Source organism: Chiloscyllium plagiosum, chromosome 6 (genome assembly GCF_004010195.1).
Source record: "Chiloscyllium plagiosum isolate BGI_BamShark_2017 chromosome 6, ASM401019v2, whole genome shotgun sequence".
NCBI lineage: Eukaryota > Metazoa > Chordata > Chondrichthyes > Orectolobiformes > Hemiscylliidae > Chiloscyllium > Chiloscyllium plagiosum.
Window position 1 is genome coordinate 93,413,056 of NC_057715.1, and position 27,843 is coordinate 93,440,898.

A 27,843-nucleotide genomic window follows, 5' to 3' on the forward strand; every position below is an offset into this window, starting at 1 on the left:
CCAAATTTCAGATAATGAGATGCACATTAATGACAGCAGCATTCTAGAATCATAGAATCCCTATCATGTGGAAACAGGCCATTCAGCCCAACGTGTCCACACCTACCCTCTGAAGAGGGTCTTACTCAGAACAACCCGATAAACCTGCACTTTCCACCAAGCTTGTACATTCCCTGGATACTGTGGGCAGTTTAGAATGGCCAATCCACCTAACCTGCACATCTTTGGGCTGTGGGAGAAACCAGAGCACCCTGAAGAAACCCAGACACGGGGGAATGTCCAAACTCCAGACAGACAGTCGTCAGAGGGTGGAATCCTGGAACTGAGGGGCAGCAGTGCTTACCACTGAGCCACCCCTATCCTTGAAATAAATGATTTCAACATATGTCACTGCTGCTACAACCAAGAGAAACACATGACAAAACATCCACAGAATTGAAATTTACTTTTGCAAATTGTACAGCATGGGCTATGAGGTCAAGATCTCAAGTTGCTGATGAAGGTATCCTTCATGAACTGCTGTCCTTGTAAGTTGTATAAAGGTTAGTTCAGCAATTAGAGCTGTACAGAGGAAGGAATGCCTCTACATGTATAAATGGGAAGGGAACTGCAGGAAATTGCTGCTAAGGTAGTCAGACATAGAGGGCAAAGGACTCAACACTGAGGAAGCAGTAAGCTTGATGACTTGCTGCAGGAAAAATTCTGCTATAGGGAATCCCAAAGAGACAACTTTGAACAGAATAGTAACAGTTCTCAAAGACTGGAGAAAGGCACGAATTTGGGGTGTAGGAGAAGAGGGAGGAGGAGGAGATGGGACCAAGTCCACAGAGTACCAAACCTCTACCAAGTTTTGCTTAAACATGTGGCTGGCCCAGTTAAGCTTTTCATCACCCAAAAGTCAGTGAATGTTTGGACAGTTTTGTCTTGGAGGTCAGTGTTGGTGGCTCAATTCACAATCATTTTGTACCATTCATTGCCCAAGTCTTAACTTGTTCATCTTGTTGTTGGTACCTTTGATTGGATTGTCCTTTACTGGAATTCAAAAAAAAAAGCTAAAACATGAAAATGGGGAGCTCCTAGGCCTAGTATTGTTAGAGAAAGAAAAATTAAAATCAATGGAACAGTTCAATTAGGAATGTTGCTTTGGAGGACTCTAGCAATGAAATTGAGGATTTCAGAAATTACAGAAACCACTTTCCCATGAACAAAGTAGGACTCCAGCTAACAAAAATGTCTCAGCTTCAATATTAGTCTTGTTAGATTAACCTGATTGCACCTGACCAATTGTGTTACCTTAAAAAGGGACAGTTATCACCATATTTCTCTGGCATTCAGGTAGGGTCGATTCAAATGGTGCTGGTGAATCCTGCCATGAGTACTAAAACAAAACCATATGCTGCTCACTTCAAAGTAAAGTAATTGGGAAGGTACTAACATGAAAATTAGCAAGTTTTGGGAAGATTTGTAGCTCAAATTGAGCTTCTGGATGAAAGTTTGCTCGCTGAGTTGGAAGGTTCGTTTTCAGATGTTTTGTCTTGGTTTTCAGACCCAAGGAAACCTTAAACAAAGTGGGTCATGTGACCAGTGCTTCAGCAGCTCACTGATGTTATCTAGTATGGTGATGAAACATCTGAAAACAAACCTTCAAGTTCAGTGAGCAAACCTACATCCATGACAATAATTGGCTGGGTTAGAGTTTCTCCAGTTTTACAAAGGGAACACCTGAACAACTTGTAATACTAGATGGAAACCAATAGCTTGAATGTAAAGTGGTTGATTTTCCACCTGTCCAATCCCACCAAAAACCCCAAAAAGTGCATGTAGTGGAAGGAAAGGCTTATGAATAATAAATAATATTGGTAGTTCAGGTTCTTTTAATCTATCTTAAATTTTGGATAGGCCATTTACACAACCTAATCAGAAACAACGGAGCACAAATCATAACTCTAAGTCCCCATACCTCAAATCAGTTCTACTAAATTGGCTGAATGATTTCGAAAGTATGAGCGAAGACAAACTGTTGACCCAACTAGAAAACACTGTCTCAACATATTAACAGGTTGGTAGAAAACAACTGTCAGCAATTTATTGTTTCATGTGATGAGGGTGCCATTAGAGAGACCAGTATGTGCTACCAATTCCCACACAAAAAAAAAAGGTGCAGCTTGGAGGGCCTCTTGTGGCATGGAGGTAGTGTTCCTACTCCAGAACCAAGACACCATGGTTCAAGTCCCAGCTACTCCAGAGGTATGTAACAACATTTCCGAAGAAATAGATTTGGAAAATAGATTAATTTTATTTTTAAAGTGAGGAGAAGCTAGGTCATTCAGCCATTGCAGCTCAGGGTCAGTACACCCAGAGTGTTGGTGGGAAGGCATTTCCAGGAATTTGATACAGTGACAGTGAAGGAAAAGCAATATTAGTTCTAAGTGAAGACGATGAGTGGCTTAGAGGAGAACCTACAGGTTCCCATGCATCTGCTACCCTTGTTCTCCTAGATCATGGAGTGTTCACCAGGTTTAAAACTACTTTAAAAGCAATGTTTCAAAGTTGTTGCATGGCATCTTGCAGATGAACACTGCTATTACCACGACTAAGAAAGACTACTTAAGGGAAATGGCTCGGCAAGCAACCAGCTGTTTTGTCCCAAATGGGATCAAGCTTCTAGTGTTGTTGGAGCTGTACTCTTCCAGAAAAGTAGGAATGTTCTAGCATATTCTTGATTGGTTCCTTACCAAATGACGTATAGGCTTTGGAGAGACAGGTTACCTGCCAACCTTAGCTTCTGATCTGTTGTGGTCCCTTGATTAAAATGGCTTATCCAGTTTTGTTTCTGATCAATGGTAGCTCCTCCCAAGATGCTATTGATATAGTGGAAGAATTAGCCAGGGAAGTGCTATTAAAAGTCAAGGGTTTGATTCTCTTTTGGTGGAGCTGGCCATGATCATTGTAGCATTAATATTTAAAGAAGTCACCTGTTAGGCAAAAAAAATTAAACTCATTACTGATCTACAGTTTGGTTATGCAAAAATCTTGTATTAGCAGACTTTGACTTCCTGTGTAATGATAGGAAGTGACTACACAATTGTGTATGGCAATAACTTAACTGAAGCCAATCTTTTGTTTGAAATACGTGATGTTGAAATTGGCCGACATTTCCTCTGCATTTCACATGTGGAACATATACCACTGCTTTTTGGAAATTATCCTGAAATGACCATCATTGGCTCTTACAGGTAGCACTGAACTTCACAAATGGGATTGGATTTTGGTTTTAATAAAAAGGTTAAGTTTGATACTGAAGCAGTATCCAGGGTAGAGCTGATAAACCAGCAAGCAACATTGATATTACACAAGTGCCAAGCAGTGACCATTGCCAACAAGACAGATAATCTATCACCACCTGTTGTAATGGTAAAGCAATTGAATGTCAGATTCCCAGCAGTTAATAGACCAGGAACAAAACTAGATCAGCCATTTAAAAGCTGTGACGTCAAGAGCTGGTCAGGGGCTAGGGGATTTTGAGATGAGTAACATGCCTCTTCATCTAAAAACAAAAACACAAGAGCCAGAGAGAATACTCTCCACTTGCACAGATGGGTGCAGATCAACGAGAGAATAAAGTTGGCAATCAGTCTACCACCTTCAACATTCACTCCTTTCACCAATGCACAGTAGTGTGTACTATCTAGAAGATGCTTTGCAATAATTCACCAAAGCACCTTTAGACGGCACCTTCCAAACCTGCGATTTCTACCACCTAGAAACACAAGGGCAGCAGATACACGTGAACACAAATTCCACAAGCCACTCCCCATTTTCACTTGGAACTATACAACCAACCATTCTTTCACTGTCACTGCATCAAAATCCTGACAAGATCCCTTCTGAACAGCACTGTGGATGTATATACACAATGGACTGCAGCTGTTCAAGCCAGCAGCTCATCACCACCACTAAAGGCAATAAGTGCTAGCCTAGCCAAAACCTCACATCCAATGTACAAATTAAAACAATGGGTTAAGCAATTTACAAAACAAACATTTCTAATTCAAGAGATCTAAAAACTCAGCATGTGAAACAAACTGGATTAGTGGGGCAAAAAAAAAAAAGTGTTGATCCAAGACAATTCTTCAACTATGTGATTTCTTAAAGACATTACAGACCAGTAAAAAGTGAAGGCACGGTCAAAATAACGGTGTTAGAATGGTTTAAGAGAAATAGTAAAAAGATACCTCAGATCTAAAAATACTGTGCAAAGAAATGGATAACTGAATTACAAAATACTAATTTTCCAATCCCTGATGCAATCAAGCAGAAGAGCAAGAGAATGAATGGAAGGAGATAATGAAATGGAAGGATGATCACCTACCCTGAAAAAAAAAGCACAAAAAGTCATCCTAACTTTAGATAAAAGGCAAACCCATTTCAATATTTTTCCTCCAGCATTTTATCCTAAATGGTTGTTTTTTTAAAAAAAATAACAGTTAAGCTTTCACTCAAATTTAAATCAGACCTTCAGGGACTTGGAATTTGAAAGTTAATATACAATGTCATGCATGCAACCCATTATTGGGCATTAAAACATCTCAATGTGAAATCTCCATTATTAAAAAGAAGTGCACCACCTATCAAAATAGGCACACAGCAATATCTACACTATAGAAATCAATAGCTCACCCAACTTTCTGAAATCATTTCTGCACAGAAAAGCATAAATTTACATGGCAAATTAAGATCAAAATCTTGGAACAATTATACCCAGTTTAATTGCTTCAGTTCAGTATTCTGCCAAGTGAATTGGTTTATAAATCCAAAATGTCACCCAAGTTGACCAGAAAATGACAACCAAGGGGCTTCGCGCAAGTTTCCATGTTACATTAAAAAGAATTCCTTGTTTTTTCTAAAGTTTTAGAGTGGCATCACATACAACCAGCATAGACTTGTGTTTAAGCAGCAACTTCATTCCCTGACAGTAGTGTTTCAAAATACAAAACTGCTTTGTGTACATCTCCATAATTTTGGTCATAAACTGACTGTACCAGTCTACATTGCGAGTGGCACACCTTGATCCAAAAAAGGTTTTTTTTTCAAAAAAAAAAGGGGGAAGAGCAGATAGAGGAGAGAGAAAAAAAAACAAAGAACAATAACAGCAGGTGTGGAAAAAGGACAATATTTTATTGTGCAAATATCAAATTAGGTTATGCATCTTTCTGGGTTGCAAATTTGTTATTTCAAAAATAACTTTCCCTCCCCTACATACTTTGTCTTTCCAATTCTCTCTAAAACAAGATAAGTTGTTTTTTTTAAAAAGAATGGGCAAGATTATGAACCTGTGACAAACAGATCAGATTCAAAAAAAGCCTCATTTCAGGTAATTTCCTGGCTTCAACCCAACCCCTGAAATTTTCCTCCATCTGGATTACACTTTCAACAGAAGTATTGAGGAACAAAATAAAATTTTTACTCTACAAGTTTCAGAACACTTTAGACAGCTGGTAAGTTAGCTAATGGAAGTTCATTAGTAAAACTGAAGAGAACAAAAAGGAATTTTTAAAAAAAGTGAAGGGGAAACAGTACAAGTTGAATTTTAAAAAAAAGTGTTCAACATTGTTTAAATCATTAATGCTGACACATTTCAAAATATATAAACTAAACTGAAGGTAATTCTGTCCCACCCCTACACATCTGGTCATTCTCAGAAGCTCCAGCTTAACATGCAATAACCTGCCAGACTCTGGCTCCACAACTCATGTCAAATATCAATATACACCAGTTTGAATAAGCCTCTGACTCCTTTCAGTTTAATTGGGTATTCCCTCAACTAACCACATCTATTCAAGCAAGCCATAAAGACCGTACCTTTTGGCACCAAAGCCACAACCAATAAAGATAACCTACTGGGTGCAAGATGAGAATTTGAGTTGGTGTCATTTAAAAAGGGCTCAACAATGACAACATTTCAATTCATCTACAACATGACCAAAAATAATTTTACAAGAAAGTAAAAGTGATTAATTCCTGTAGATTTCAACTGGTTATTTTTGTGAATCAGAGAACAACTGAGTAACAAACAAGTTGTGGTGATCTAGGGTTGAAACATTTTGGTACAACTTCCATTATCTCAAATCACAAAATACATGTAGTGCAATGAAAACCATTAGCTCGGGGTGCATTACTGCAGCTAAAATATTAAAACATGGTGCACATGCTCAGGGCTTCTACAATCAGAAAGCTATACGTCTCAAGTGGCTCAAATGTTACCTTGGTAATTTGCCTTATGGTTAGAGTAAGCATCAATTTAAACTAAGCTGCAAACTGTATACAGCATTTCATATCAATGCCAACTAAAACAAAATACAGTTCTCATCATCTAACTTTCCAAATCAGACAGGGCCATATTTTAAATTTAATCAAGTCACAAGCTAGACTGGTCACCATTAAATAATCTTGCTATTATTGAAAAGCTATGATTGTCAGAGATCCAGCCTTCCAGCAAATGAATATAGGAACATGCAAGTGACATTTTTAAAGAGTCAAGAAAAATGTGGCATCGGAAAAGCACAGCAGGTCAGGCAGCATTTGGAGGAGCAGGAAAGTCAAGGTTCCAGGCATAAACCCTGCATCAGGAATGAACGTCAACTCTTCTGCTCCTCTGATACTGTGTGACCTGCTGAGCTTTTCCAGCACCACACTATTCTGATCTTCAGCATCTGCAGTCCTCACTTTCTCAAAGGAGATATTTTTAAGTCAGTTAAGCAGTATTTTGGAAAATTATACTATATAAAAATGCTCTACACAGCATGGGACTGTTCACATTCACATTGTCTATTCTGCAGGATCAAGTTTGTTGCAAGGTATCAAACAGTCAATAGCTAAGCACAAAGTGCTTCACTTTAATGCTGAAACAAAATTATTGGACTTTTAACTCAGCTGCTTATAAAATCACAAAAGCAGGAGGATATTACTAACAGGTGAGAAAGTGAAAGTTGCCATTGTCTCGTGGGGTAGGTTGCTGTCATGAGACAACCACCCACCCACCCACGAATAGACAGACTGACCTAAGTTTAATAAAGGTTATCACACCTCAGGTGTGGGGAAGGTTCAGGGCACTGGTATTCATAGTGACCTCAGCTGGTACAAGAGCCAAACCTACACTTTTGCCTTGGTTCTCAAACCAGCTGTCCAGACAACTGAGCCAATTGATCCCTGATGAGAAACCTAAAAATGGCACCTCATCAGATTAGTATAAATTTATTCATCATTGGGGTGATAGCAACCGTAGAGTCAACCTGCAAAATGGATTTCATCTAGTTCCACTTAATTTTATGCACCAAAAATCAGAAGAAACAGTATGTTACACAAAAAAATGAAGAGAGTCTTTTTGCTATATATACGCAAGACAAAAAAGGAATTGGATCAATGAACCTTCAATGAAAAGTTTCAATGCCCAAAGTTAGTAATTTTTCAAATTGAGTACCTTCAAGATTTATTTTAAATTTTTGAATTTATTTTTTGAGTAGGAGCATCAGCAATGGGGAAAGAAAAAAAACACAAATTTAGATGCATGTTAGTCCACAATGTCTCAAGCAAATAAAAGTAAACCTGCTCCATGCTTGGAATTTTTTTTCCCATTTCATCCAAATTATATCAACAATACAGTCAATATTATGACCAATTATAAAAAGGTCTTGTGGTGGGACAACTGGGTTCAAAGTGATTTAAATTCATCTCATATGAATAAAACTACCAAATAATCCACTAGCACTTTTGTCAGAAGAAACAGTGTTAGGTGTGCCATCTGTTGTTCTGTATTCTAGCCATGTTAAAATGCAGTTATGTACCTGATCCCATTGAAATAGATACAATCTCATTGGTTTTAGCTTCCTGTGGCCACTTTATATGGACCAAAAAGTTATATAGTGTGCAAATATCACTCCAAATATTTATTGGACAGAACCAACAATAAAAAAGGTATTCAGGGAATGCATCAAGCTGCTACTTGAACTTCAGTCACACGTTTGCTTTTGTACCTGAAAAGGTTCTCAGAACTTGTACATTTTATTACAGTCCAAACCAGAAACGGTGCCAGTTTTGAAAAAACCTTTCATAATCAAAATAGAACATTCAATAAGCAAAATGGTCAGAATCATAATAATGGATAGAAAGATAAATAAGACTGCTGTGCCAAGCAAGCAAATGCAGTTTGTTAGACCTCCCAATTTATAAGTTTACTTGGTAAAATTATATATTTGACTGCATTAAACGAATCAAGTGTTCATTAAGACTCATACTGTACCTCAATTGGATTTCTATACAGCGACTGCTTTCCAGAGGATGGGAATGACATGGCAATGACTCTGTCTGTAAACAGTATAAAAGACAAATATTAGGCACTTAACCTCAGATGACTAATCCTCATAAGTCACCACTACAATATAGTCCAGATTACTGACATTCTTCCAAAGACATGGATATGGGAGGAGTTAGCACAGATTCTTTAAATGATTACTAACTTCAGCCATGTCACTGCAGAAAAACTAAGCTTCTCCTAAAGAGAAAGCAGATCAATTCCTGTATTGTTCTGTACATTACAGCTGGTTTCAAACCAAAACAAACAACTATGAAAATGTTAACTATTTGTTTAACTACAAGAGATTGGAAAACAAAAAAAGTGTCTCTCTTTTCAAGGAGCTATTTACTAACGGACAACTACAAACCAGTAATGTAAGTGAGATCCAAGTCAAATCCATCCTTTTGGTAACGCCTTTTGTTTTCAGATACCTGTAAATTAAAAGGTTTGTTAATCCTCCATTACTATAATATTAAATGGTACAAATAAACTACAATGTTCTCATTATTGTCTACATCTGACATTAACTTGCCTATTGTCATAGTTATTAACATGAAATCATCTGATTTGCCGAATACTTCGTGAATTTTTTGCCTTGTAATAGCAAATATTAGTTCACCAAACTTGTCCTCTGATATTAAAGCGATATCTCAAATAAAAAAAAAGGAGTTACCATCTAAAAATGTCTGTACTAATCCATAAAACAAAGACGACCTTCACAATACAGAATTCACTTTAGTCGTTCATCCAAGGTCATTCTGTACATGCCAGGCTCACACCTCACTTGTTAAGTGTACCACTTCCTGTGTTCCTATGTTCTTCCTCCACAATCTTGAGGTTTTGTTTACCCCACCCATTACAGCCAGACACCATGTTTCCTTAAGACCCCAAATTTCCTTGAAGTGCCAACATAATGATTATGTCGATTGCAATTCTTTATTATACAGTGTCCCCAGAAGTTTAATTCATCCACTTCACTCAGTACATTGAGGCAGAAAGGCACTGTGGACAGCATGATCCAGATTCCTTTGCATGTTACTTCATAAAAGGTATCCTGGGCAACTAAGACAGAGAAATCAGTTTATTTTAATTAAAAGGAAAATGATGTCATCCTATGGTCAGTTAAGGGACAGTTTCCAAATTTATAAGTAGGAACTCTTTGGTAGAAATACTATTGAAGAAAGAAAAAAGGTCACATGAAGTTCATAGTGAGTTTAGCAAAAACTCACTAAAACCAGCCTACTGATGGGATGACCTAACTAGAATTCTACAGCATAGTCATCTTGGTGTAGTCACTGCAGTAATAAAAGGACTGGATTTTTTTTATGAATCAAATACAACCAAGGAGGGAGAAACGCACAGCAACACAGAATTACATCCTCAAAATTTTATCTCAACTAGCAAAACTATGGTGAGAAATCAAATTTATAGTCACCATTACACAAACCTTCTACTTGCTAAAGCAGTACAATTAAATCCTCGAATAGGCAGTTTGTGGTATGAACAGCAGACCGAAGATTGGTATCTCAAAGGCTTATGCTCTGAAGCATGGAATTTATTTTCTTAGTTCTCCAATTGGTCTAGATAACTATCTTCCCAAACAGGTCCAGGGAGGAAAGCAAACATTGAACTGCCAAATACTGTGGCAAGGACAGAACATGCCGATCAACCCCATGTCTGTACCTACAATCCACAACTCTTCATCAAAGTCCAACTGTTTTGAATATATTCAATGGCCTAGTCTCCATTGTGTTCTGGGAAAGATCAACAAATCTCAAATTTAAAACCTTCATTCCAGGAGTCAGATATATGAACCTTCTCTGTAGGGACTAGAAGAGTAATAACAACAAACCAACAAAACTGGTCTGCATACACTCTGAAACACTTTTCATGCCCATGTCACTTGTAGTTGGTTATCCCAATACTCTCCAGTTCAGTTCCCATCTCCACAAAATTTTGTAACTCAAAACATCGCAACCTATAATTTTGCTCTGCTTCAAATGCCATTTGTTAAAAAACAGTAATCTTCACTTTGTCCAACATTGATATTCTTTTAAACATTTTCAGTTTTACATTTTTTACAAACACTTAAGTCTTCTGTAAATGGTTTCAGGTTAGCAAAGTGATGATCACAACTTGTAGATTCTAATGTGCAATATGTCAGATTCATTGTCTTTGTGCTATAAGCCATTCTATGGATTTATCAAGAAAGAAATGTGTAAATTGAGTATTTGAGCTACATTTCTGGAGTTTACACAGATGGGCTACCTATCAACAGAGGTTTAGGAACACTGTCCCATGGGCCTCCTGCTGTACAAGGTGGCGTTTTAATGACAAAACAAAACTCACCATTCGTCTAGTGGCCTTTTCGAGATGTTTTTTCTGTGAGGCAAGCCTGAAAATTCTAACCAAGATGACAACTCGAAGCACTCGGAAAACAGTAACCACCCTGAAGGAACAAATTTTATTAGTGGGAATATCCATCCTTTAGAAATCCAAACTTCCCTTCTGCAAGAAGAGTATCTGAAACATCAGCAGAGAAAAAAAAAATCTGGTGTCCTTTGCTACAAACAAACAAAATTTAAAGCAAGATCACTAAACATCATCCAAAATTTTTATACTATACAATTTAAGGATTTCAAATACCTTGCATAGATACATTTAAGTGACTAAGTTCCTTGAAATTGGTCAAATCATCAAATACCATGTTCTCAGCTGGGATCGCCGAATTACATAGCAATATCAATACTCCTTGGAAAATAAGTGCCTGAATGGGGTAGAGGAGCAGAAGAATCTGGGAGAAAGATACATAAATCACTAAAAATAGCGATGTTGATTAATAAGGCCATTTAAAAAAAAAAGGCAAACAACCTCTGGGATTCAATTCAAAAGACTGAACAGGAGAGTAGAGGTAAACACTAACTTTCTACAGAAACTCATATGGACCACACTGGGAATAATGTGAACTATTCTAATCTGGAGATTACAAAGAAAGAATAGAGACTTGGTAAGTTACAAAACAAACAAAAAAAATTAATATTTACAAGATTTAAAAGATGTCATACAAAAAGATTGACCAGGACAGAATTATCCTTAAAAAAAAAGGAGATACACTGAAGGGTAGTCTAACAGGTTTGAAGTGACAGCATTGAAAAATAAAGCCATTTGTAAAGGGATTTCAGAAGGAACAACCTTCACTAAGATTTAGAATGTGAAATTCTCTATTATGTAAGAGTAGTTGGATCAAATAGTATTCAAAAGGGATTCAGATTTAAAGGCAAGCAAAAGATAGAGGGATGTGTTGATAAGATCAGAAGACAGTAAGCTTGGAACTTAAAAACCAGTATGGACCAGACAGGTCAAATGGTCTGCTGCTAGTCTATACAACTACACACCCCACTGAAAAAGGGTCAGAAGATAACCAACATACAGCTATTTAAATAAATCATACCAGGGACTATGGGACATAACTCAATATGACAATCCTGAAAAATTGATGTTAGAGAAAACCAGCAGAAATACTGTTCCCAATTTAGAGAACTGACTGCCTAAATTGAACTGGGGATGGGGGTGGTTGGTCAAGAGGAGTGGAAATCAATAGCTCTGGGCAGGAAAAATTCAATTATTACACAACTCCACATAGCAGCAGACCAGTGCTCTGATTTCACCCCAGATAAATTCAGGAACAATTCTTTTGCTATTAAACTGCTTTAGAAACATTTGATCATTGTGGTCATCAACTAAGGCTTTGCCAACGTCCATGTAATGAGGTCAGTCACCAGGTTCCCTTACTTTAAAAAGTAATTGGTAGTCAATAACACTCACCTCAGAATGCTAAGAGCTCATTACACTCTCTAGATTGTAATCTTAACTAAACTGGCACTCCGGTATGAAACACTGAAGGTACATATAGTGCTGCCATAAAATTTGATTCACTAAACCATAAAGTCTAATCTTGTCTGCACATAGGGTTTATGTCAGACTTTTAAACAGATTCCAGATACCATCTATGCCAAAATCTTCGCCAACTAGTACAAGATTGATAAACAGGTCATTGATGGGACTTGCTGCAGACAAAAAAAATGGCTGCCCTTTGTCTACTTAATGCATCTTCAGTTTTTTTAAAAAAACGCTTCATAAATATAAAAAAGGCAGAGAAAGTCACTTATTTTTCAATCATTTGTCTGAAAATTTACAATTTTTGAAAGAGAGGAGTTGAGGGTTGAGGAGTTGACATGAAAAGGAAAGTGGAGGCCTAGGGAAGATCAGCCATGATCTATTGAACGGTCGGATAGAATGGACTACTCCTGCTTATATTTCCTGTGTTCCCATGTTCAACTATCCACTTGAAATATTAATTATTCCAAGTGGCAAAATTTAATAAATACAGATACCAGATGGTCTCAAAAAAAAATGCCACTCAACCAGATCCTAAAATATCTCAGGGGGATTCAGTGGATTTAATTTCAAATTTACTTCAATCAATCAACTTCCATTCAGATCAATGTTTTCTCGAGCTTAGCTTAGAGATGTTCAAAACCCACTAAAATGCTGATCAAAATGCACTCTTAAGAGTGCTACAACATTTTAGTTCAGTTGAATCTATATTAAAAGTAGCTACTGAGTTTTAAATGTATATAACTACCTGGGAATGAGAGTTGCTCCACTCAAATCAGAAAAGGCATATACCATTGTAATAACCTGGGTAACAACCACAATAACTGCATCCAAAATGTTAAGCTTCGAACGAAAATACACACGGAACCTGGAGACAGATCAAATATGTAGCTGTGTCAAAATTGTAAGTTAAGTTCACAACTAGAGTAATTTTCATTGCAGTTTATGCAATGTATACACGAATTCCTTTCTTCCATTGCTAGTTCTTTCCAAATCAGTCTGAAGGCATGTCAGTTCAATTTGTTACTTATTTTTACTTCAAAATGTAGAAAACGTAGTTTTGAGAACATTGGTATTTTTCGACAGGTTAGTTTGAGGAAAAATGGTATTCCATATCGACAGACAGAAACAAACAAACCAAAACAAACCGTCAGGCAAAAAAAAAAGTCAAAGGAATGAAATGTTTTTCCTTCTGGTTTGTGGGATGTGAGCATCACTGGCAAGGCCAGCATTTATAGCCCATCCCCAATTCCCCAGGAGGACAGTTAAGAGTCAACCACATTTGATAGTTTAGAGTGACTAGGTAAATTTGGCAAATTTTGTTTCCTAAAAGTGGCAAGATTGAACCGTACAAATTTAGCAAATCAAATCATGGTTATGTCATCATGAGGCTAGCTTTAATTCCAGATGTTTATTATGTGGACATGGTTGGATTCAAGCCCTTGTCCCCAAATGTTAAACTGGAGCTCTGGTTTAAATAGTCTGGTGACATTACCACTATTTATATTCGTGGGGAAGTGGTAGCAAATGAACAGATAAAAGTATATTTAAAATTATCCCACCCAACACATAGGCCAGATTTTAGTCATAATTATAGCACGAGAACAATACCAATTTTCCCTACATACCACAATAATTGCAGCTTCAAGTTTATCAATAAATTGCATCTGCCAGCTCCTCTCCATAATCTAGGCAGATTAGAATGCTAGAGAGGGAAAATGCTTTGGTGAACAGGTCTGTCCAGCAGGACTCTACTATCTGGTCACTTGCGTCTAGTTTGTCCATCATACTCATTCTGGTCTTCTACATTGCCCCAGCGGAGTTCAACACAGCAAGGAAGATGGTCATCTAAATTTAATGCAAAGTCAGATCACAACCAGCCCTCTTGGCATCCACTTTGGGGGAAAAAAGAATTAAGTACTCCAATATAGCCATTTTCACTTCCTCTGGATCTCTTCATATTTATATTTTCTCCCTTTTGCATTGCACCATCATTCCTTTAGGCATTTCAATCACTCTTGACCAAATCTCAACATCTCAGTTCTAAAGAAAGGTTGATAGACCAAAACATTAATTCCATCTCACTCTTGTCAGATGCTGCCAGACCTAGTATTTCCTGCTTTTAGTGAAAAACAGTGCAGACTCCAAGTCAGCTAACAATGAAAGGAAACTTGTACTCCAAATTACTTCAAACAATGGAATGTGAAAGAAAAAGAATGAATATCCTGCTGGATGTGCTTGCAGCTTTCATGAAAGAAAGTCAATTTTTTAAAAAAAGCAATAAAAAGAAACTGAATACTGGAAGTCAGCTGTGAAAATTGACTTGGAACAAACGCAAAGGAATTTTGGTTATTGGACCATATAGTTTAGGTTCTGACAGCATTTACGGCGGGGGAAAAAAACAATTGAACATTTTGGGTCCAGTGACCCTTCGTCAGAACTGGAATCAGGTTTCCAGCATTTGCAGTTTTGATTTTCAAGTTTTATTCAGCACTTAAGCCAAATTGGCTTTCACATTCAGGTACATAGTCACTGAAAATAAACAAATTCACAGTGAATTATGCACCAACTTCATCCAATGACTTTAAGAGGTCAATCATTGTGGAGAATTATACAGGCCTTTCATGTTATTTGCAACAATTTAGCAATGTGGCAAAACCTAGATTTGATAACGTTTTAGTAGCTACATCAGAAGAGAATTAGACATGCTATTCTTTTGGAAATGGATTTTAGCCATGGGCAGCAGGATTTATTTCCAGTAGTTACACATTTCTTTGCCCTCAGTCATAACATTTAGACTGAATGGAGATTACTTTGTGTAATTTACAGGTATAAATTTAGACAAAGTAATCTATAATAATGCCCACATTATCCTAAAAACACTTACCCTTCAACAAAGATTCTAAGGAGGACATCAATAGCGAAGAAGAAGGATATAGCCAATGATACTCCTACGATTCCATGCCTAAAAGGTTTACTTTTATTCGCCGTTGACAAGTCCACAATTACAAGTACAACATCAACAATTATAAGTACGATACCAAAAATCCTGCAATCAGAAGAAAGAAATGGTCAGGTTCCAAATTTCTTACCATCAACACTTGGAGTTCTATTGAGCAGATCACCAGAGGGAAAATGGGAATGAAATAGGTAGTTCTAGATGGAGAGCAAACATTTTTGTTCCCACTTCTGTTCAAAAAAAACCTGCTATAAAACATGGCCGGAAATATGGCAGACTTAAACAGCAGACTGGCATCCTATTACAGCTACAGTTCAAATGATAAAAGTAACAAATGCAACTAAAAACAATATTTCTTGTATTATTCAATTCCAATCCACACAACTTCTCTGAAATCAAAGTCAGAGATTAATTGTCATTAGAGATAAAATATCAAATTTCAACATCTGATTGTATTTCCTGGGACTATGTCCATTTTTATATCAGTGATTCTTTTGCTTTCTGAAATAAAAAAAATTAGTCCAGTCAGCTGACCATAGGTTGACTAAGCTTCATGAAAACAGAGTGGAATAAATAGCGTTATCCAAAATGTCATGCCTAAAACAACCCTCATCTCCTATTTGTGATTTAGGCCTGCATCATAAAATTTCTACAAATTGGAAAAAACATTACGTACAATTAATCAAGCTTGGAAACTAGGAACTCAAAATATGGAAAAATATACAACCTAGTTGTTTTTCAGGAAGCTGATTCTGGCAGAACAGAGGTAGACTTGACTAATGAGCAGGAGTAAGGTCTCTTACCACTCAAGAAGTGCCCAAGATGATTAAAGAATTAGAACACCAAGAATCCAAAAGGATAACATTCACTACTGCCAGGAACAAAACAAATTAAGCAACCTTAATCTCTGCTTAAAACTTTTATGCCTCAAGGTTTATCCCATTCCCATTGAATTAATGGCCATCTATTTTCAACTTGTGTGTAAAAAGGAACAAGTCTTTGTTGTGGCCAACCAAGGTTAAAAATAGGGAAGCAGATTCACTTCTCTTCATTAAGGCCCAAATGGAAAATACCTGAAATACCATACAAGGTTTGATAGGGAAAGAAAGAGATCCACCTAGTAAGCAATCATAGTAGTTTATATTTGCAGAACTACTATTAAAAGGCCATTAAAACATGTGCAATGCAGAGAGTATTACATTTCAATTAAGTTTCCAAAGCAAGAAGATTAGCTTCAAAAGTGGCACTTAATTCTAATTTTAAACAAAACAGCCCAAACAACATATTTGATTTGGGATCACTTTAGTGCTTTTCTTTAGAAGAAACTAATTACATCAAATTTAAGTAAACTTTATCTCCAATAGTAGATGTTGTTAATTTTACTGTAAAGTTAGTTAAGTATGATAATACTGCACTTTTTAAAAAGCTCCACCCTACCATCTCTTCCAACCTCACCCCAAAGTGGTGGCTTAATTTCAAGCAAGGTTTATCACCATATATTACCAAAGAAGAAGAAAAAAAAAAGGAAAAAACAAACAACCCGGGTGAATTAACTTGTAAAGTTTGAATTTGTGTGATGGGGAAGAAATTGTGCAATTAGTAGGTGGATACACTGAAAAAAAAACCAAGTCCTATAGGACCAAATTATAATAAAACCCTTCTTTCCTCCACCACTCCTAACATCAGTTAGAGCATTTTCTTAAAGATGCAGCCACTTTCGCTCCATAATACCATCCAGCTTCATCTCTGCCCTGATAAAATGCTCATCCACACCATTGTTATATGGGCTTAATTATTCCAAATCTCCCACCTTCTGCAAGCTGGAGTTGAAGTGAATTGAATGGATTGTCACATGTACTGAGGCACAGTGAAAAGCTTTGTCTTGCGAGCAATACAGGCAGATCATAGTTAAATAGCATAGATAAGTAAATAATAGGAAAACAGCAGCAAAAACAAAAACACACAGGTAGAGGCGAATGCTGAGTTTGTGTCCATTTAGTATTCTAACAATATTAGAATAGAAACTGTTTCGAAACCGGCTAGTACATGTAATCAGGCTTTTGTACCTTCTTCCCAACTGTAGAGGTGGTAGAAAAACATTGCTAGGGTGGGATGGATTTTTGAGAATGCTGGCAGCCTTTTCTTGACAGCAGGCCTGGTAGATGGGAGGTTGGCCTTTGTGATTGCCCAGGCAGAGTTCACTACTCTCTGTAACTGTCTCCGATCTTGAATGGTACAGTTTCCATGCCAGGTAGTGATATTTCCAGACAGAATGCTCTATATGGCACACCTATATACGTTGGTAAGGGTATTGTCAGTGATGCCAAATCTCCTCAGCTGCCTGAGGAAGAAGAGACGTTGTTGGGCCTTTGTAACTAATGCATGCACATGAGGAGTCCAAGAATGCTTGTTGTGGATGATCACTCCCAGGAGCTTGACATTCTCCACTCATTCCACCTCTGTTGTTAATGTGTAAGGGGGCATGAGTAATATCCCACCGAAAGTCAATAATGAGTTCCTTGGTTTTGCCAGCATTGAGCACTAGGTTGTTCTCAGTGCACCATTTTTCCAGGTCTTCCATCTCCCATCTGTAGTCTGTTTCATTGCCATCTGAGATTTGACCAACCATGGTAGAGTCATCAGCGAACTTGTAACTGGCATTAGTCCAGTATTTGAAGTTAATCTAAAATTCAGCTGCTTATATCTGTGCCTTAACTTTTACAAAGTGTCGTCCATCCATTCATCCAGTTCGATGCTCCTAGATCAGATCCAGGATTATTTGATTTTAAAGTGTTCACCCTCTTGGCCCAATTCCATGGTCTTGCCCTTTACCATTTTTCAGTCATTTCTTCAAGGGATATTTCTGTTCTACACTCACCCCACCCTATAAATCCCTTTGCTTCTTTAATTCAAGTGTGTCACATCACTCTACTGAAAGGGCCTCAGCTGCTAAGGCCAAAAGTACAGCAGCTTTCTCAAACTTCACCTACCTCTCCTCCATTAAATAAATTTCTTAAAGGCTACCTCTTGTTCAGTGCTAATAGCTATAGGAAGGCACAGTGGTAGCATTCCTGCCTGAATCTAAGTTCAAGTTCCTCTTCAGTACCTGGCAGCCACTCATTTGGTGGCCAAGCAGGTTAAGGTTCAACCAGAAATCCTTCCAGTTAAAATGGCAGGAGGTAACAGCTGGATAGCAGTTGGTAGAAAGTAAGTTGCCTCTATCACCACTATCTACAGCTACAGATTGCAACGCTGAAGTGCTTGATGCCATTGTAATTCAAAACACCACACAAAAAAAAAATCAGTGGATCAATCTCAATGACATTCTGAAAATGCTTCAGACCCCTGCTGAAGCAACGTTACAGTAAAAGCCATCATATGATTTCAAGTTGCTGAACTGTATGAAAAGAAATGAAAACCAATTTGATAAAAGACTTGACAAAAGACTTGACAATCAAGTGTGAGCCAATGCAACTTCTCTTCTTTGTACCTTAGAAAATAATTGCGACAAAAGTTAGCAACGTTTTGAGCTGTTTCTCATTTTAACCACCACACTCCCAATTTATTCAAGGCAAAGGCAACATTTGTTGCTCATCCACCAATTGCCATTGGCAAGCGTGGCTTGCTAAATAATTTCACAGAATATCTACAGCTCAACCACAATACTAGATCTAAAGTGACAAGGAAATTAGTGAACCAATTTTTTTTGACAATGGTAACAATAACACCATTACTGGGATTAAAATTGCTCAATGGAAATTGCAAGTTAAAGTCATTGAATATGTTTAAGACAGATGGTTGGATTATTACTATGTGGGGATTCAAGATTATCATTATTAGATAGGCATCTGGAATTCAAAACAGATCAACTATGATTTTTATTGAATGGTGGAGCAAGCTTGAGAAGCCCAGTGGTCTGCATCTGCCCCCAATTCATAATTCCAGATTTAAAAATTTTATTTGAATAAAATCCCATAGTGGGATTTGAACCCACATTTCCAGATATTTACAGTCCAGTAACATGAAACTACAGGACGAAACAGAATTATTCTAAACAATTAGAATAATGTTTAATACAAAAAATTACATGATAAGAAAATTAATGATTTAATGGTCAATCATTTCTATAGAAAGGTCAGAGGGGCTCATGGTGCAGTGACAGCGTCCCTACCTTTGAGCCAGAAGGCCTGGATTCATGTCCCACCTACTCCAGAGGTGGGTCATAACATCTCTAAAGTGATCGATTCAAAAACATAGAAGGCACACCAGCTATATAAAATTCACACTGCTTCACATCCCTAGAGGAAGCGAGTTTCATTTTAAATAAGAAGATTTTAAAGAAAGCAAACCAGGTACTCTTGGATTCAAAACTAAATGACTAAAATAATTTGCCTACTTACCGAAACCAGAAGGACATGACATATGGTGCAATTATTTTCTTGATCTGACTGCAACAAAAAATAAAATACAAATAAATGAATCAAATACTTAAAAATGTACATTTGAGTTCCAGTATTACTAATTTGCAACCCATCACCTGCACTTGGCATTTTTTAAAATAGAAACTTGTACTCTCATTCAAAATATGTAACTGCACTGCCATTGCAGGGGATTAACTACCAGATAATATTGAATTTTAGTCCCAACTTATCTGTATGCATTTCAAGTTTTATTTAAAAGATGCTGTACCCAGTCTTTCAGTGTTAGAAACGTGAATCACACTGCATTAAATCAATATGCTTATCAAAGCCTTTTGACACGCCAATTCCTTCTAATAAATTCAGGTCCCAAGCGCCTGAATAATGGTACACCACATGCATATGCCAAATCACTAGTTTAAGCCTTTTTAAAATCAATATTTTACAAATGGGAAGAATGCATTCCTGTCATGTGCATTAGTGGTCACTGATTTTTAAAAAAGTCAAACCTGATCAACTTGGATGGTGGAACTGAAGTTCACTGTTAGTTGCAACAAAAGTAGAAGCAGAAGGTTTTCAGATGAGCTGATGGGTCCTAACACACCTTTACTCATTTGGTAATGGGCCCACACATTTGTAACTACAGGTTATATGCAAATCTTTGGCTTTAACTATAAAATTATGGAAACAAAAACTTTTACTAATCACCCATCAGGGAATCAGAACTTAATCTTGTTATACAAGGAAATGATGATGGTTTTAAAAATTAAGCTTTATAACAAAAAAGTCTCAACAGATGTGCAGGCATATTTTTCCCAAGAACCATTGTAAATAAAGACTGGGACAGGAGAGAAAGGAAGTGGTGAATACAAATTTTGAACAGGAGCCAGTGGTCAAGAAACCTTTTTCTTTTTAAAAAAAAAAAGTGGTTTCTTTACAGTAGTTGGTGTTACACAACATTTTAGCTGTTCTCCATATGGTTTGGAACTTCCATTCACATTTCTGAAAACTAAAACGGGTCAGAGCTTTTGAATGCTTAAAACACTGAGGGTGGTTTATGGGTTGGACAGTAAGTGTTGATATTACAAACTTTTATGCTATTGGAAAAGTCAAGTGGATGGAAAATTGCCTAATAACAAAGTCATTAACTCCAAAACTACCACTACAAAAAGATTAAGACCATGCAAAACAGCATTTCTTAAGTATAACTGCAGGTGTCCACCTCTAATATAATAAGTAGAGAAATGCCATTTATATAAAAACCAACTCTACATATACAAAATGTCCTGCTACATGACAACAAATTGTGACGAAGTAATATTTTGTTTGGGGATATTAAGGTTTAAGAGATTGAGGTAGCTCAATACTTGTTTAAAAATACTCTAATTCTGTTTACATAATAAAAGCAAACTCCAAACAATAATCTGTTGAGAAAGACTACTCAATTTTAGAGCAGCCATGATAGCGTTGAGGACCGAAAACACATTCTAAGCCTTTCAAAAGTAGACTCATTCATTAAAATGAAGGGAAGGTGCTCTAAAAGCTAATAAAAATGGCTCTCTTGGTCACTTGATGGTATAAGCAAGCAAAATCTGAATGGATCTTATAAAAATCATTTAGCAGCCTATTTGCTGTAGAAACCTCCTATGTTAAATTCTGTATCCCTTCATTGTGAATAAAATGAATTCATTTTTAATGGGGTAAAAGCTTGAAGTTTTCAATTCCAACTTTAAATACATTGTTAAAAAGTTGGTTCCAACTACAAAGTACTGGGGCCAAAGACTTAAGATGTTCATTACTCCAGGAATGGTGGACTCATCCTTCATGAGAAGTTGAACAAATTAGGCCTACATCCATTGAAGTTAAGAACAAGGTCTAATCTTATTGAAACATACAAAATCTTGAAGAACCCGGCTATATAGAGATGTACCTATGTTTTTAGGGGTACATCCAGACAAGAGACTAGAATTACAAAACAACCTCAGAATACAGGCTTCCCTTTAAAAGAGAGAAGATGATAAATATTTTTCTTTTGAAGAGTCATTGTGTGTGGAATTCTCTTCCCCAGCAGACAGAAGTTGGATCTTTGAGTTTATTCAAGGCCAAATTAATTAGACCTTTGATCAAACAAGGGAGTCGTGGGTTACTGGGTACAAATAGGAAAGTGCAGCCAAGACCATAAACCAGATCAACTATGATTAAACTGATTAGTGGAGGTAAATGGCCTACTTCTGCCCCTATTATAATACTGCTTCATATGGAAGAATAATGGAAAAGGCACTGCCAATTTAGTTACACGTAAAGATGATTAAAATCTGCAGATTTTAATCAAAACCAGGTAGTAAAATATCTGTAACACTGACATTTTGAAGACAAAAGGTGTTTATAGATGCTCTCAGAATGTAGACATCACAGACAATTGGCATTTGTGTAGTTTGATACAAATGGAATGTCTTGTTCAGCCACTGGAGGACACTAGCGTGGGTCTAGATTCACTTTAAAATATTCGTTCATGGGGTGAGGGCGTAGCTGACTTGGCCAGCATTTATTGTCCATCCTTAATTGCCTTGGGAGCAGTTAAGAGTCAACCACATTAGTTGGGTCTGGGATTACATTTGGCCAGACCAGATAAGGATGGCAGTTTCCTTTCCCAAAAGGACATTAAAATGAACCAGATGGGGGTTTTTTTGAGCCATTTTAGGGCAAGAGCAGAATTCCTTCTGTAAAAAGAATATTTGTGAATCAGTTATTTAGTATTAATTGAACATGGTACACTTTGAAAATTTGGGCATCCAATTTTTACAATCAACCTATGGTGGGACTTATTTCGATGCACCCTGGATTACCAATCTAGATTGCCAATTACTAGTCCAGCAACATAACCACAATGCTCTGCACATAGATGAAGAAAGAAGGAACCATAGTATGCAATATGGAGAAAAAATACTATTTCCACAAGACACTAGCTAAACCTGTGATAATAAACTTAAAAAGGACCTTTGAGTACAGGACTGGGAACGATCAGTGCATTTCACTACCTCACCAGGGTTGCAGAATGGAATATGCTAATTTGTGGCTCAAGGTCTTTTTCAAAAAAGGAATGGCATTTGATAAGGACCCAGGACGGCCAGATATTTTCTTTCTCCATTTTTAGAAGTCACTTCATGAATCAATGATTACTGTTATTGTGGTCTTTAGGCAAACTGAATTAAAAGGTTAATGGATCATTAACTTTTTAAAATAAAAATCAATGCAATATTGCCAGTTTTCATTATGCATCATAAAAATGGACAAGGGAATGTATCTTAGAGCGCAAGATTATTATGGGAATGTTTATAGAAAGTACAGATCCATTTGTTTGTGCATATAGAGACTCCATAGGCAAAATTGACATTCATCTTCAACATGTGAACCCTGATCCTGTGTACAGCTACTCACTAATATCTGGGGGTAGTCTCATACAATCAAGTGACTGGATTAAGTCAAGGAATCCAATCAATCAGAGGCCAAAATATTCATTGGTGTTCCAGTGCTTGGCACTCTTCAATATCCTTTTGGTTAACAAAAACAACAATTGTTGCAATACAATTAAATCTGATTAAAATCAGGATTGCAAGTTTTAGTTTTACATAAACAATATTGTAAATACTTAGACATGTCAGTGAAGAGTGAAGGAGTTAAAACATCTCTAAAATCAATAACTTGTTAGAAAGGAAAGCTTAACAGACAAAACATTATCTGTTTTTCCCACCAAAATTGTCGTCTGAGCTGCTATTAGTCAATATTTCAGTGACATTCATGCAGTTCAATTTTTTAAGCCTTGGCAGTATCCTGCACATTAAGGCTGTACCCTTCGACCTCAAGCGCAAAAAAATACTGACAACCCTACTGGACACACAGACACACAATGTTTCAACACTCAAGCAGCTTCAGAACAGCAGGGGGCTGGAAGAACACAGCAAGCCAGGCAACATCAACAGTTGCCTGATGTTGCCGGACCTGCTGTGTTCTTCCAGCCTCCTGCTCGTCTAGCTTACATTCTATCTGCAGTTTTTTGAGTCTCTATACAGCAAGCAGCCAATAGGAGCTGCACAGGATGACAATGGAATTCATCAAAAACCCATTTGCATTGCTCTTACTGAACTTATAGAATCAATTTTAAAACAGCAAGGTCAGCTGGCCACTAATTCTGGGAAAGAGATTTTTTCCGTTCAAGTTCAGCTCTTACACTCCAACATATAATCACATTGAAGATACTTCTTTTTGAAGTGTTGTAGGAGTCACATGACAAACAAAAGACATTGTTCGGATTCCAGTGGTCTTACGGTCAATAACAAGCAGTCTGCGATTTTTTTTCCAGAAAAAAACTCTTGGGTTTTGGACAATAGTCAACTTTCCAATTTTAAAAGCAAACCACACCTGTCTAAAGGACTTCACTGTGCAAGAAACTAACAGTACACGTGTTTGAGCCACACAGTACGGCATTATATAATTAACTGTTTTTGGCCAAGTTGTGTTTTGTTTAAGGCAAAGATGGGATAGGAGAAATAAATTCAGCTTTTCAGATAATCTCAGATTAGATGGAAATTCACAAGTATATTCCTCTTCAGAAAAGCAGGTTTGGCAAATGTTTTTCCAGTTTAGCACCTTGGTTGACACTTTATAGGTGGAGGACTGTACAGGATATTCCAAAAGAGTATGGCAAAATGATGCATCGTTGATGGCTTCATATGAGCTACTTGCTATCTCAACAGAAGGCTGCCTGGAGGGATATGTTGATTGGCAATACCAAGCAAAGGATTTGAACTTTTCACAGCTCTGAGATATCGAATGAAATCAGGCCCCACTTTATGACGGCAATACTCATGCATTTAGCGCACTGCACATTATTGGTGCATATCCATGCTATTGTCACAAGGTCTGCAGCAATACATTTGCACTTTGCAGCTGGCAGAACACCTGACAGTCATGGTCCATCCAGGATGGCTCAGATACATTCTTACACATTCACGATGGCCCAGTGGCACCACTTTCACCTTTGCATCATAAGACTGAGACTCTATCACAACATTTGGAACAGCATGCCAGTGCAGTGTTGGCCTTCAGATATAGTGATAAAACAAGGACCCATTTGTCCTTTCAAGAGGACAAAATTCCATGAGAATAACATTCTCCCATAGACCTAACCAACATCACTAAATTCTTAACTGTGGCTGCCATGTTTCCTACCCTAGCAACAGTGATCAGACTTCATTGGCTGTAAAACACAAGTCCAAGGTTGCAAAGGATTATATAAAAAGTGATTTTACTTTAAATTGTCCAATGGTCAATTAGTGTTTGACTTCTTCATATATGCACACTGGATGCAGCATCCCTGCCTTCAGCCAGCATTTGTTACCCATCCACATGTTTCCATTGAGGTGTTGGTAGTGAGCTGCCTTCCTAAAGTCCATGACAGGTATATACACCCACAGTGCTGTTAGAAAGGGAGGTTCAGGATTTTGATCCAGCAACTGAAGGAATAGTGATTATTGATCCAAGTGAAGATGTTGAGAGGCTAGGAGGGGAATTTGCAGGTGGTGGTGTTCCCACCTGTCCGTTACCCTTGTCCTTCTAAGTAGTAGAGGTCATAGGTTTGAAAGCTGTTGTCAAATGCAATATGGGCAAGGTGCTGTGTTGAAGGGAATGAGTCTTTCCCAGACATTAATTGGAATGAACACCAGCCCTATGGCAGATTGATGTTTTATCCAGAATTACCTTAACTGATCAGCCACACACTGTTTTCACAGCCTGGAGTCCAGCAATGCTTACATATATAGGATAGAAACAAAGCTTCCAAAATTGGCACTCACTTATAGCTCTCTGAACTTAAGATCAAATTTAATGAGATTGAAAAGAGTAACCTCTGGATAACAGTGACTTTGCTTTAAAGATTTAACCTTGAGTTTTCACACATCACAGTATTAAAACATAGTGCCAGCAGGGATACAGCAATTTTAGTTATTACAGGGTAAAGTAGTCAGATCATAGTAATCCCCCTCAAGGGAGGAGCAGCCTTGGTTCAGTCAGTGGCATTAATAGATGAACCACAAGGTTTTGGTTCAAGTCTCACTTTGGTATAGAGCAGAAAAATCCAAGGGTAACAGTTCAGGGTCAAAACACACTGTACAAACAAACGTACCATTGTTCAGGTGAATGTATTAAGATGCCTGCCTGAACAAAGAGATCCTAGACCACTTTTTTTAAAAAGTTATTCTTCTGATACTCATCACTATCAAGTGTACTGATCTTCAAATTAATGTCAAAACAGGCCATTGGATTTCAGGCATTGTATTAACAAGAAGCAAAACAAAAAAAGACTTTTGTTAGCAGAATTTGTTAAAGAATTGAAAATAACAGCACTTACTTATACCAGGTGTCTGGTCCAACACATTCCATTTTCCCATCATCTATTTGCACCTTGGCTTCCATGTCATCACTGAAACTGAAAAACAGACATTTATATACCAAGTACTGTTCTGCCATTGTACATTGTCTCCACTAACACACCTTTCTCAATCTAAATGGTGCTGTAATGACCATCTCAAATGCTTGTGGCCTGGACAAAGTTGATTGAGATACCACATCCTTACATTACAAATGGAGATTGTCTTAGTATTGAAAATAGACAGTATGTTTTTAAAAAAAAAACAACAGGAGCTATCCAGTAGCTCTGTTCATGGATTTTACCGGCAACCTAGTTCCACATGATCAGAAGGAAAGCCGACTGCATAAAGAATACATTAATGCAAGTATATTTAAAAATTAAACAAAAGCTAAAAATAATTCAATGATTATTAAAAAATCTCCTTTACTGTATTTCTTTACCAAGCTAATGCTAACCAGACTTTGTTAAGTAAGGTCTCGAGCTATAGCTAACTGAATCGAGTGTACTTGTAATATTTACAACACATACAATACACTAAAACCAATCCATTTTAAGTGAGGGAGCACAAAAAGTACACAAGAGCTCAATTCCTTATTCAATCACACAATAAAATCTCAAATAGATCTAAGTTACCACCTCACCTTTTTAAGTTTCTTAGTCACAATAGACTCTTGTATCGCTCAGGTCATCAAATCTGAGCAAGACGGTGTACAATAAACAGAGGGGTTGGACTTAGTTTGGGGAAAAACAATAATCAGGTGTCTTTTGTTGTTCATAAAAACTGAGCAGTGCATCCAGGTTTTACAGAACAAACTCAATTCTGGTTAGAGAGCAAGGGAACATAAAACTTCCTTCTCACTACATTTAGTCTCTAAGGGCAGGTGACCACCTCCTCAAAAAAAGTTAGCTAACTGCACTTCTCAAACAAAACACTAGGAGGTGAGCACTTGTAACCTTTACATGACAAATCCCATGACTACACTCCAGCTTCAACTGGACTGTCATTATTCATAGAAACAGGAGTCAAGAGGGGAAAAAAAAAAGTGTCAGGTTTCATTCTGCCCCCATGAAAAGGATTCAGGAACATCAATAGAAGCCAAGAAACTAACTTACCGGTGACCAGTCAACTGTGATTTCATATCGTCACTAAATTAAGTTTAACAATAGGCCCTACAAAAATCAGGGCTGGGAGGAATTGTATCAATTCTGCTTGGCAAGTAGTAGCAGGATAACTCTCAAGGGGGTGGGTTGTTATGTGGAATGAGCTGGCAGAGGAAGTAGTAGATGCAGATACACACAGTTTCAACATTTAGATAAATAGATACATGAATAGGAAAGGTTAGAGAATATGGGCCAAGTGCAAGCAAGCGAAAATAATTTTGATTTAGAAACTTGGTCAATATGGATGAGTGGGACCAAAGGGTCTGTCTCTGTGCTGTTTGATTCTATGACTCTGACTATGTTAAATCTGAGCAACTTTGCAAGCAGAAGGACACACTTTTCACTTTCCCCACTCCTTCCAACATTTGAGCTTTTACAGTCAAGCCCAGTTATCCATTCAAGTAATTCGTCACTTGTCTCCCTTCCTACCCTACCTCCTTCCTGCTAAAATTGGTAATGAAGTCACATAGAAAACCTGTAAAGGCACAAATTGAATTTGTTAGTTCAAGCTGCAATCAGATCCCCAGCTGGCAGAGAAGAGGCTGGAGAGGGGTAGCAGGGAAAAAAAAAGTTAGTGGAAGCAGAAGTGAGCTTAGAGGATTTTGGGAGTGGTGGGGGAAGGAGCGGA

At 37.4% G+C, this 27,843-nt stretch overlaps 1 protein-coding gene across 1 annotated transcript in view; it reads right to left on the minus strand.

Moving 5' to 3' along the window:
* Nucleotides 1-27,843, minus strand: part of tpte (transmembrane phosphatase with tensin homology) — a 64,619-nt gene that overhangs the window by 25,117 nt on the left and 11,659 nt on the right. The window contains exons 4-10 of the mRNA XM_043692713.1: nucleotides 26,034-26,111; nucleotides 19,610-19,657; nucleotides 15,138-15,299; nucleotides 12,999-13,118; nucleotides 10,703-10,802; nucleotides 8,721-8,784; nucleotides 8,300-8,364 (exon numbers count right to left, since the gene is read on the minus strand). Coding sequence (XP_043548648.1) covers nucleotides 8,300-8,364; nucleotides 8,721-8,784; nucleotides 10,703-10,802; nucleotides 12,999-13,118; nucleotides 15,138-15,299; nucleotides 19,610-19,657; nucleotides 26,034-26,111 — 637 coding nt within the window. The remainder of the gene's footprint in view (nucleotides 1-8,299; nucleotides 8,365-8,720; nucleotides 8,785-10,702; nucleotides 10,803-12,998; nucleotides 13,119-15,137; nucleotides 15,300-19,609; nucleotides 19,658-26,033; nucleotides 26,112-27,843) is intronic.